At 40.2% G+C, this 12,392-nt stretch overlaps 3 protein-coding genes across 3 annotated transcripts; 2 read left to right on the plus strand and 1 right to left on the minus strand.

Moving 5' to 3' along the window:
- The first annotated feature begins 2,224 nt into the window (after nt 1–2,224).
- Nucleotides 2,225–6,392, plus strand: LOC126373633 (inhibitor of growth protein 3). Its single transcript, XM_050019839.1, has 11 exons — nt 2,225–2,388; nt 2,560–2,631; nt 2,775–2,972; nt 3,059–3,203; nt 3,467–3,569; nt 3,872–3,958; nt 4,413–4,524; nt 4,758–4,866; nt 4,962–5,054; nt 5,507–5,645; nt 6,176–6,392. Exons 1-11 carry the CDS (start codon nt 2,361–2,363, stop codon nt 6,293–6,295), a joined length of 1,206 nt encoding a protein of 401 aa, XP_049875796.1. The 5' UTR covers nt 2,225–2,360; the 3' UTR covers nt 6,296–6,392.
- A 781-nt stretch (nt 6,393–7,173) lies between these two features.
- On the plus strand, nt 7,174–9,656 carry LOC126373635 (calcyclin-binding protein). The gene is made up of 5 exons (XM_050019841.1): nt 7,174–7,336; nt 7,453–7,669; nt 8,043–8,249; nt 8,902–9,070; nt 9,453–9,656. Exons 1-5 carry the CDS (start codon nt 7,313–7,315, stop codon nt 9,544–9,546), a joined length of 711 nt encoding a protein of 236 aa, XP_049875798.1. The 5' UTR covers nt 7,174–7,312; the 3' UTR covers nt 9,547–9,656.
- A 309-nt stretch (nt 9,657–9,965) lies between these two features.
- LOC126373629 (trichohyalin-like) lies at nt 9,966–12,224 on the minus strand. Its single transcript, XM_050019835.1, has 2 exons — nt 10,396–12,224; nt 9,966–10,038 (listed from the first exon to the last, which is right to left on the minus strand). Exons 1-2 carry the CDS (start codon nt 11,970–11,972, stop codon nt 9,990–9,992), a joined length of 1,626 nt encoding a protein of 541 aa, XP_049875792.1. The 5' UTR covers nt 11,973–12,224; the 3' UTR covers nt 9,966–9,989.
- Between the last annotated feature and the right edge of the window lie 168 nt (nt 12,225–12,392).

The following is a 12,392-nucleotide window of genomic DNA, read 5'->3' on the forward strand; positions in this document are numbered from 1 at the left end:
CGACCGGGTTATTCATTCATTTACTCATAGGAATCGGGGCCATTATCTACCTAAAACAGTTGAAACAGTAAATAATTGTATTCTTTGTTGTCATTAGAATAACTAACAACCAACTAACACAACCACCACAGATTAGGTAATTAGTTACCTACTATGTCAACCATCCACCAACTTAGTATGTAAGTACCTACGCAAAACCTCGCTACACAAAAATCGAGCGAGATCGCTTCTAGAATTGGGCGGACACTCCGCCAGAGTGTTGCCTATCGATATTCTATCGATACCTAGTTAAAAAAAAACCAATAGTAGGTACCTATCGATAGATCTTTTAGATCAATATCAATACCCATTATTGTTACAAAGCAAGACCTATCGGTACTATCGCTAGTATCGATCTAAATGTACTATCACTACTTTCGATAGTTTAGACAATTTTCAAGTTCAACAATTGATAATCTACCTATCGATAGTTCGGCAACTCCGCCGCGTAGGCAATGTCGGCATGTTCAAAGAAAAAAATTGTCCGAGAGGAGTGATCTTATTTTTCTTGTTACATGTTGGTACCGAGGTACTAAGTACATACTAAGTTATTCGTGTTTTAAATCTCATTGTTAAATCATCAGTAAAGAACTAATTAAACCTATCCTGTTCTGTGTACAATATTCATGTAACGGCTACGTGCTTACATAAGTACCTAGTAGACGGGAGCAACGACTTAACGTACCTTCCGAAGCACGGATCAGTCCGAAGACAATCAGGTGATCAGCCTGTAACGTCCCAACCAAAGGCCTTATAAACAGATTTTTGTGATATGTCCCCACCGGAATACGAACCCGGACCCTCCGCATCCCATCGCTCAACCACTGGACCACATAGGCCAAGAAGGTTCTAAGACATAATTAAAGGATCCTGGGACGCAAGACCTCCGAGTTAGGGCTTGTTTGATCTGTCTTGAATTCTTGATGGATACTCGGACGTGAATAGCCTCACGGATCAAGGGCAACGCGCGCCAATAAAGTAGGCATTACGAACAGATACTAGGTATTTCTTTGAGTTGATAGGTATCAAGTGAAGTTTCCTGTCGCAAAATTCATAAAAAAATTAGATTTTTTCAGTCCCATATTGTGTTTTAAGCTGCATAGAACGCACATTTAAAATAAACAAATAAAAATTACTAATTATTAAATTTTATCAATGTCATCAATAATAATAATAACGTATCTACAACTTCAGCTATGCGCAGGTGAATAGCCGGCGCACGGGTCAAGGGCAACGCTCGCCAATAAAGTAGGCATACGAACAGATACTATTTCTTTCTCTGTCACTTGCACCATAAACATACTTCTCTCTCTCTGTCTAATCGTCGGCTCGACTCGGCCGCGGCCGGCGCGTCGTCGGCGCGCCTTTGATGCTTTGCGCTAACGCCGCCGCGCCGCGCGCTTCCGCTCAGTCGAATACTAAGCTTGACCCGAATCGCGTGATGTTTTTCGAGGATATTTTTTTCGTGTTTGTGAGTGTTTTGTGTTTGTTTTATTCTGTAAATGAGTAGTGTCGACTATGATGATAGATCATAGACCATTTACTGCACAAAAGTATGGAAGATTGTTGATGTTTATTAAAGAGCAAGGTGTTGTGTTTGTGAGTGCGTGTGATACCTACCTACCGCGGAGGAAACGCGATGTTGCATACCTACGTGACGTGACATGTTCTAGGGTACCTACCTAGGTACTTTATCCGAAGGAATAACAATTAAGGTAAGGCAAGAGTAGGGTTTTTATTGTTAATAAGTTAGGAACGTTTTAATAACTGGTAGGTAGGTACCGTGCGTGAAAAATCGTGGCAGTAGGTGTTCTACTTCAACAAACTCAACATTTTTAAACGTTGCACCACTAAGCATCTAAATACAAGAGAATGAAAACTCCTACCTAGATACAACATCGTATCACGCACGCACGCGTAACGTAGCCGTGCGTAGGTTTAACGTCTGTGTGCCGCGTTGTTCGAATTACATTGCGGCACAATAAAAATTGAAAATCTTAATTAAACATTTGCGACAAGAAAAACACCCACCATCGTTTTTAGTACAATAAAATAGGCGTTCCATTTTTTTTTTCGTTACGATGTCCCTAACACCCTGTATGTTCTATACGAAACGAGTAGATCCACTATCGATATAAATAACCAGAATAAAGACAGACTGCGCGCTTCACTATTACACATTGATTTTGTGACGTTGTTGCTGTGAACACGTCAACGTTGTTAGAAAATCATTTGCTGTTGCGCTCGTGAAACACTTTCACCAAAGATTTATTGAAGAAAAGTGATATTACATTTAATTAAACTAAATAACACTTACCAAAATGCTGTACCTTGAAGATTATTTGGAAAGTAAGTCGTTCTTTGTTCTCTGCACGATGACGTAATTCCTACCTAACTATTGGTAGCATTGGAGCGTGGAAAAGCCATCTTGATTATTGTGTGGCGCCAAAATTTAAATTAAAAACTTTAAATTATTTTTATCGTTCAAAGTTATCATGTAATGAATTATGTTTATTTCAGTGATAGAGCATCTACCTCAAGAGTTACGGGACAGGTTCACGGAAATGCGCGAGATGGATTTATCGGTGCAAAGTTAGTTTTGTTTTTAATTTTTATTTGCATCACGTTGTAATTATTTTCCACATTGTAGATATTTTCTCACCCTATTTTGAAGTAGTGGAAATGTCTGCTTAATGTTTGGAAATCTATACTTATTGATGGTATTTTTTCTACAGATAATATGGATACCCTTGAGAAAAGAGTACGCACTCTGTTCGGAGGTTGTCGTCGTGGTGACATCAACAAAGACCACGCTGATACTGAATTTAGCGATATTAAACGTTGCTATGGCAAGACTTTGGAAGAGGCTGATGAGAAAGTTGCTCTTGCTAATCAGATGTCTGAATTAGTCGACCGGTATTTGAGAAGACTGGGTAACTACATTTTAATATTGATGTCTGTCTATTACTCAACCAAATATATAGAGAATAACTTTACTATCATGGTTTTTCATCAACAGACACAGAGCTGCACAAGTTCAAGTGTGAGCTTGAGGCTGATAATAAGGGGATAACAGAGTTGCTTGAAAAGCGTTCGTTGGAACTGGATGTCAACACCAACCATACAAGTGCATCCAATAATAACCATTATAATAAGGAGAATAGGCAAGTATTTACCACTGGAATTATTTTAAAGTACAAACTAGCACTACTAATTGAAAATGAAGTCATTAATAAAGAATGTCTCATTAAGCCATTCTTATTAATTCTAAGAATATGTCTTTCATCAGCCTTTTAATACAAACATATTGAGACTAGTTTTCCAAACATTAAATGGTAAAATTGTTCAAGTATTTATTTTATAAAACATGTTTCACTATCAAAACATGGATCTGTGGCACAGCCTGTGAAAAACATGTTTGACCCAGGTACCGTATACGCACGGAGAAGCGGCGTGACAGTTGGGCCACGCGGGACTCTAGAGCCCACGCGGCGGCTTCGAATCTGTCCCGGACTGATTCGGCTATACAGGTAGACCTATCGTCATGTATAGTACCTACTTGTCTACAAAAATATATATTTACTTATTATATTTTCGATTGACACACAAGAGACTTCAGTCTTATAAAAATATTTAGAAAAAACTAATATTCAGTTTGTATACGTTTTAACATAACTACAAACATGGTTTGCTCTTTTGTACCACTGGAAAAGGGCTTTATTTTCCTGAAAATAACTAATCTACATATAAAGCTATTTTTACATTTAACATATAGGGTACGCTCAAAATATGTATAAAATAATGGAACTATTGAAATGTTGTATGTTTTCAGGCCGCCTTGGGTCGCGACTCCTATAATCTCAGCCCAAGTGGCGCTATTGCCGTGGCTGTCACTCAAGCGATAGCCGCCACACAGCAGGTAACTTAGATAACTTTATTTATTAAATATTATTATTTTATATAGTGGGGAAAGTTGTCCTGCCCGATCGCAGCGTCACTTACCATATTTCTTATAAAACATGCGAATTTTTTTTTTTTTAATATATTCTTTTTTCAAAAATTTAATTCTTTGCGCTATTCCTGGACTCCTGGTGCAAACAATTCCAAAAATCAAAGAACATAAATCGCTCCAGCCTGCCGTTCTCCAGTTAGAAATGGTGCAACTGACCTATTATTATATTTACAAAGCAGCATGATGGACTGAAAATCTTTCGGAACGTAATGACCACTTTACGAAATTATTATTTCGTGCAAAATGACGACTTACAAAATGACCAATTTAATTTAATTTAGAACTAAGCTAATATTTCGAATTTCGAATAATATTCATAAATCTTACAAATTACTCTATGCGTTTTCGTGATTGTTTACAGATGGCACAGGGACGTCGCTCTGTATCGATGAAGGCTTCGTACGATGCCCTGGCGAGCGGCGAGCTGTCGCACCATACCATCCAGCAAGCACATCATACACAACACGATCATGGCAAGTATACCACCTTTGACATTATACTTATTACTAATCAATGATATATATAGGCTATGGATGATTAGGGTACTCTCCCACCTACCAAAGCGGAGCGACTGTGATTGTTTGATTACTGCATGTCTCCGCTGTACTTTACTTTGGTTGGACACTCTCATCCTCGTGGCAATATCAAAAGAGGCATTTCGTACACAGTAATATATTTTTTTTAATAATTTTATGTCATTCTGCAGGTGGTCTGTCTTCGAGCCACGGCCAAACAAGTAGTGTGCACGGACATCACACCACATCTCATGGTCACAGCAGCACATCCGCTTCCAACAAACGTCATAACAAACAGAAGTAAGTACAATGTACATTGTAAAGTACTGTATCCTATATGCATGAATGAAGATGTATTTGTCAACCGCATTGAAAACAAATTTTTGGTTTGTCAGGAAAACAAGTTACGGGTCGGCGTCGAGCGTGTCTTCGCACACGCAGCAGACGATGTCGGCGGCTGCCAGCCGCTCGTCCTCGCCCACTGTCGTGTACGTATTTTGAAATAATTAATCTTCTAGCAAGGAGCAGGAACTAGATTGAGAGCAGGATAGATGACAACGATAAAATAATGAAGCGCAACTATGATGCCGTTCGTCTCCAAGCGAAAGCATGATATTTTTTTAGCAACTAGTAAAATAATATTAAACGTAAACAGCCTATTTACGTCCCACTGCTGGGCACGGGCCTCCCCTCTATCAACCGGAGGGGGTATGGAACATACTCCACCACGCTGCTCCAATGCGGGCTTAACGTGCCCTCCGAAGCACGGAATCATCTTACTTTTTCGGACAGTCAGGTGATTCAAGCCTTAAAATAATATTAAAATTCCAAAAAAAAAAAAAAAAAAAAAAATACTCGCACCCCAAGTCCCTAATGATATAAGCAGAGCCATAGGATATAAAAGTATTTCGTAAATGTTAACGGTACTTTCTTTATCCAGGCTGAACACTAGCATAGTGAATAACGTCAGCATGGAGGAGCCGATGGAGGAAGAATGGACCTACGACCCCAACGAGCCCCGCTACTGCATCTGCAACCAGGTGTCTTACGGAGACATGGTCGCTTGTGATAATCAAGACGTGAGTATCCTCTACTTTATTATTAAACCTCGCGATATACCTATGTAACTAAAGCGATTATTAGTCTTGCCAATCTATCCGGCCTGATGCCTCAAGGTATAAAATGTATGGCGAAATCGTGGCTCCCATCGATGAGCTGTTACACTGTACGATCCCGATGCCCGAGACCGTAACCTTGATGCATCTGGCCGGTTGGATTGGCAAGTGTAATAATGTCATATGACACCTCGCCACTATGCAAGTCCCTTGAGACGTATTGATATTTCGCACGGGTTACATGTACATTGACAAAACGCCTTATATGGAGACAGGTTAAATGCCTTCAACAATCCATACTGAAACTTTCCTGAGTAGTCACTGCTAATGATACTAACTCTAGTGACTAGTGATTGGTTGACTCCAACAACTTTAATAATAAACTGTGGTTGTCTACTACATTTAAAGAGCAATGTCAAGCCTAGTCCCACGACGTAAAGGAGAGAATCAATTTCAATTTAAAAATTGATCGTGATTAATTTGTATTTTTACAGTGCCCCTACGAGTGGTTCCATTACCCATGTGTTGGGATCACAGCCCCACCGAAAGGCAAATGGTATTGCCCTCAATGCCAAACCAACATGCGCCGCAACCGTGCCCACCGCAAGAATTAAATACCTCTGTTGTATTTTATTTTATATTTACGGTATAAAAGTCTACTCAAGTATTGCTGTATTACTCATTCATTCAAATAAACGATTCCTTAATGTATTCATGTGTTTTATTATTGAACTATAGTAATCATTTGGGAAATACAACTTTAAATTACCTACATAAAACGTTTCCTAAATAACACGTAGTGATTTATATATTCTCTTAATACTATAACGAATTAACAATTATTCAGTCGAATAATTAATAAACTAAATTTCTAAGTAACTATTTTATTTTTAAATACCTTGTTATACTATTATAGTAACGCGGGCCTTCGCTAAGTTGTAATAGGAGGACAAGGGGCATACATCCTTTTTTGAGGACTATTAAAGTTAGATAAAGTTCTAACTCTTGCTCGAAAACAGATGCTGAATAAAATAGATTTACTTTCATTGCCTAATCATTGTGAACTAAGTTATTTAACTCTTCTATCGTATGGGTTGTGAGGTGGAGTACCAACCTCATCACCCCTGCTGTCAGGGTTACTATTGAGCCGCCAAAGGCCCCTGACATGGCCCATGTAACGACTTCTTACTTACATCAGTAAGTAGTAACCGGGACCAACGGCTTTACGTGCCCTCCGAAGCACGGATCATCTTACTTTCGGATAATCAGGTGATCAGCCTGTAATGTCCTAACCAAACTTGGGACCACAAAGGGAATCGAACCCAGGACCTCCAGATTGTGAGCCCAACCCTCGACTACGGACGTCGTTATTTCACTAAGATTTATACTACTGTACTGATAGTTACTGAATCGATCGATTAACAAAAGTATCGATATTTCTGTGTCGACTAGCTAGCACTAGCATAAATCTAATAATTATTAAAAAAAAAATTGTCATTCACTCTAGTGTCAAATTGAGAATTGTTGAGAAAGAATAGTGAGTTTTCTCGATTTCCGTGACCTTTTGTAAGCCTTTTGTATTTCCTTTTGATTACTTGGGTCTCCTTTGGAAACAAGAACATTCGTCAACAATGACTGACGTCAAGCTAAGAGAGGTAAGGACGTTTGATAATGTGTTTTTTTCAGTACCTTCCAAGTTTAGAACGTGTTTCTAGAAATATCGCGGCTTTTTGTTGAGCCTTGATTGTAAAGAATTTGCGTACTGTTTTAGTTACGAAGTGACATCAACGAACTTAATGGGTTGCTACAACAAGCACAGCGCAAGAAAGTCCAGGACATACTGTCTTTGGAGATCCGCAAGTTGGAGACAGAGTGGAGTAATCTGAATGAGTTGGAGAAGGCGGCCGGTGCTTCCCAGGCGGCGTCATCCTCTGCCGCATCCACCTCCGTTCAAAATAAACGTTACCAGATCAAATTAAATGGATATGGTGAGTATCTGTAAATTCCCAGTGCACTCATACAGAATAAACTGTTATCTGTAATTTTATAACCTCTGAGGCTAAGTACAACACTTTTTACGAATTTGTTTTTGCTAAAGCTACAAAATTTAGTTCCATTTAGTTTAGATATTCCTCTACATTAGTAGTAGGATTTGTGATTTCTTGAGTTTTTTGGTTTCTGGGTACTAGAATTTTCGAGCACTATTTTCAGACAGAAATGGTAGGTTATTAATCAATGTGTCTACTCTCAATTAGTCAAATGAATATTGAAATTGTACATTTGTTTTGGCTACCTTTTCCAATAAAATAGAAGACCACATTTATAAATATTGTATTGAATTATAAATATTTTTATTTCCAGGATGGGATCAATCAGATAAGTATGTCAAGGTGTTTGTTACCCTGAAGAATGCTCATACAGTGCCAAAGGAACAGGTGTACTGCAAGTTGACGGACCGATCCATGGAGCTGCATGTGGACAACTTGGATAACAAGGATTACGTTCTGGTCATCAATAAGCTGCTGGAGCCCATTGATGTGAACGAGTCTCACTGGAAGCAGAAGACCGGTACATGTTCATTAATTTTGTTTAATACACTAATTTTAACCTTCTAAGGTGGACAAAAGACACAAAAGTTAAACAATGCAGTTTGAATTTTAAAAGGATGTTTGGTAGTCACTTTCTATTGCAATGTAATAAATCATATAATTAATTATAATGCCTATCGAAAAAAAATGCTGGTGTATAAAGAAATTGGTTCTATAATTTCATACTGGTATATTCTATATTCGTAAGTTTAGTTCTACTGGATCCTTTTCAATGCTCCTGTTTTATTGTACAGTAAAATATATTTTTTTTTGTCCCTTTTTGCGCGCAATCTATCACCCTTGGATAATAAGCACTTCTTGTGGTGTATAGGTATCATTATAGGTAAGCGACCAGTGTCGCTTCCTATTTTGGGCCTTAGTTGGCTAGATCCTGCGGCAGCCTCCTTAGTCTTAGTTGTGTGTGCTCATCCATGGTACATTACCAATAGCAGATTACACAAAGAGTTGGGAATCCCAACAGTAAGTGAAGAGTTAAAAAATGTAAGCTGCTCTTACAAAAACAGAATAACAGCCGATCCGAATATACTGGCCAGGCCGCTCATGGATGAGCACACACAACTAAGACAGTAAAATATAAATATAAAATTAATAATTATGCACTTATTTTCCAGATATGATAGTGGTATTCCTGGCTAAGTCTCGCCAGAATATAAAGTGGTCTCACATGACAGAGATTGAGAAAAAGTTTGAAGACCAACGGAACAACCGTTTGAAGGGTGACGATAAAAATATGGATAAGTCAGACCCGCAGGATTCTATCATGGGACTTATGCGAAACATGTATGTTTATTTAAATTAACTATATTTTCCACAACATCCACCAAGATATTCTGTGCAGCTATTTTATAATAAGCTGATAAAACATGTTTTTATCTTGATAGAAATTAATCATAATAGGAAAAGTTGAAACGAGTAATGGGTTTAGAAGACTGCACTGGTTTTAAGAATCCTCGGCCTTCGCGGCACGGCAACCGCGCCGCGGGCGGGCGCGACTTGGACCAATAACCGTACGAAGTTATATATGAATAACCGTAGTTAGCATTCACTGCGTGAGTCAGTCGAAACACGATATAAGTCGCGCCGCGCATGGCGCGGTTACCGTGCAGCGCCTGCTGGTTATTTTATATCATCTTACACTTACAATGTGGCTTTCTATTTTCAGGTATGAAACTGGAGATGATGATATGAAGAGGATGATCACTAAGGCTTTCTATGAGGGTCAGCAGAAGAAACGGACAGACACTGTTGACCTGTAGATTGACAGTAACATGGAATGTTTAAGAAATTATAGCATATGTATTTTATAATTAAGTTAATTTTAAGTTTTAAGTACTGAAACAATCAAATAATTGTATACCATAATTATTTTGTGCAGTTTTATTTCAGATCCTATTGCAGATACCTATATACATCCGAATTATAATTTTATTTGTGGAGTGGATAGGTATCTGATACTTAATATATTTGTACTAGGGACGCTTTACCGCTTGATTGAACTGGAAGTGTGCTAATAGTAAAGTGAGTAAATGGACTGAGGGAGACCCGAATCTTTATCCCAGAATGGCTTTCATTGTTAGAATAGATAAATAATACGAGTGTTAACACGAAGATAAATACTTTATTTTCTACTTTCTATTTAATAACATCAATCTACTTTTCTACAAGCAAATATTTGGTGCTGCGAAGCGCGGTGTGCTGCCTAGTCTACCTTGATGAGTGAGCGCGGTGTAGCCAACCAGGAGAGAGCCCTGAGGAAGAAATATCAGTTATTAGTGTCAAATAAGAAAAGCTGGTTTTTACTTAGGAATAATACTACGTAAAAGAACGGCAACTCTCCGCTCTCCACTAGCGTCTGAGCTAGGTTTACCTCACCCCCCTCGGTCTTATTTTAGTCTTCAATCGTATGGGCACAGAATACATATTTTAATAGTATAGGGCGTCAGACGTCATACACAGATGCGCGTGTACGATAACGTCAAAGTGTAGTGAAAAACGAAGTAAGTGTTTTATATGAAGTGTCCGGAGTGTGTTCATCATCATCATCATCAATTTAAGTGTGTTACAGAGATGGATATCATTTAGGTAGATACTGGACTACAACTCACCTTGGTTTTTTGTCGGAATGCTTCTGCGAAAGTATCTGTGTCAAGATGCCACAGAGGTAAATTCCTTGTAAGGTATAGAAAATATATTGCCAATTCATACTAGAGGATTGGACGTCGAACTGATTCTTCTCCCTGACTAGGTTAACATTCTCTCGGGTTCTGTATTCTGTGGACCGGAAGCGAGCGTCAGCCAGATCGCGTTCTACGTTCTTTGCATTCCGGTAGTCAGCTCGGTCCGTAGATGTATCCCGTTGTCTAGCGTCAACGGATCGACCCCTTATGTCTCGTCGTGTTTCTCGCAGTACAATGTGTTCAGTCGTTTGACGGTTGCTGTTGGTTACCCGTCGCGATTCAGCTCGACGTTCGTATGCCCTTTCATCACCTCTTACAGCTCGGAATTCCCTTTTGTCATCCCTCGCCTCCCGTCGAGTACCTGCTCGCTCTAATCGGACGTTTCTGTTTTCAACAATACGTGCACGATTATCGGGTTGCCGCGCATCTCTTCGCTCTTCCTGATTTCTTTGTCGAAGTTCCCGGCGGACGTCGATGGTTCTGTCCCTAGACTGCCTGTTAGCTTCACGCTCGCGGCGTTCGTCAAATTGTTCGTTAATACGTAGACGCTCGTCCCGTGACTCCCGACGGGCCATACTAGATTCTGCCCGCCGGTCGAGAACTCTGTCTACAGACCTGGAGCCGAGAGCTGACCGCCTAACATCAATTTCTCTTACACGACGCTCTAGAGATCGGCGTTCCCTATTATTTTCAAAAAGTCTAGATTGGGATCGCGCTCGTCGTTCTTCCATCCTCTCTCTAACGTCGCGTCGATCCTGCATATCTCTAGAGATTTCGTTGCGGGCTACGTCATCCCTTGTTCTTTGGAGAACATCACGCGTTTCCCTAGTTTCTTTAATTCGCCGGAATTCCGCTGAATGTTCTCGGCTCCTTCGAATTTCGCGTCGTAACTCCTCTGCATTCCTTGCTTTTCGTTCGCTGTCGAATCTTTGGTCGACTCGGTTGTTATCGCCAGACATTCGGACGTAAGAAAACTCGCGGCTGTTTCGGTTGTTTTGGCGAATGTCTGTTCGTCTGGAGTCACGGGCAACATCCCTGTAACGGGCATCTCGGTTAATCTCTCGGAAAGCAATCCTGAAGGTGTCTCTAGAACGCCTTTCTCTGTCCTCACGTGCAGGAGAGACACGTTCACGTCGTGTGTCAGTAATCCGTTCTCGTCGAAATTCAGCTCGAGTGATGCGAGCTACTCGTACAGGGGAGAGGCGGCTTGTTATATCCCTCTCGGAACGGAATTCAACGAGACGTCGGTCAGCGGAGGGTCGAGTGAGTACAGTGTCGTCGTTCCTCACTTCATAGCGTCGATCCTCCCGGATGTCGGTTCGGCTTAGACGGCGATCTTCGGGTAGTTTATGACGAAGAGTTCCATACGAGAGCCTCGTATCCCGGAGCAAGCTATTGCGATTGCAGCACTGTTCCCGGCCATCAACGAGGTTGCGCTCGGTGAAGGAGGCAATCGGCTGAAGCACCGCGAGAAACGCAAGCAGTAATAAACGCCAGTTATGCATAGTAACAGTTCTGGCTTTATAGGAGTTTCTTCTTTCGCGAGGGACCGAAGTTAGAAGTGTACCGCTGCCGGCTGCTTCTGTACTGGCTGTGTCAACGAGGAACGCTCTTTTTATATTGTTGCGAAGGACGGATGGGGTGAGTTTCCATTAAGCGCTAGAATGCATTCAATTTTCAGCGTCCTACGCGGAGACGTTTATTACACTGTTCGACTATTCTTCATACTAGGCAGCGTCACGAATTTTGATACTTTTTATTTTCTATTACCCAGGACGGAACTGTTACACACAAAGAAAATTATATTAATATTATACCAGAGTTGAAATAAAAAAATTGCAAACCACTCAACTCCTTCTGGCGTGTGCTTCGGAGAGCACGTAACGCTATGATGTCGATCTTGATTCTATACAAGCTATTTTAGG

This window comes from Pectinophora gossypiella, chromosome 16 (assembly GCF_024362695.1).
Source record: "Pectinophora gossypiella chromosome 16, ilPecGoss1.1, whole genome shotgun sequence".
Classification (NCBI taxonomy): Eukaryota; Metazoa; Arthropoda; class Insecta; order Lepidoptera; family Gelechiidae; genus Pectinophora; species Pectinophora gossypiella.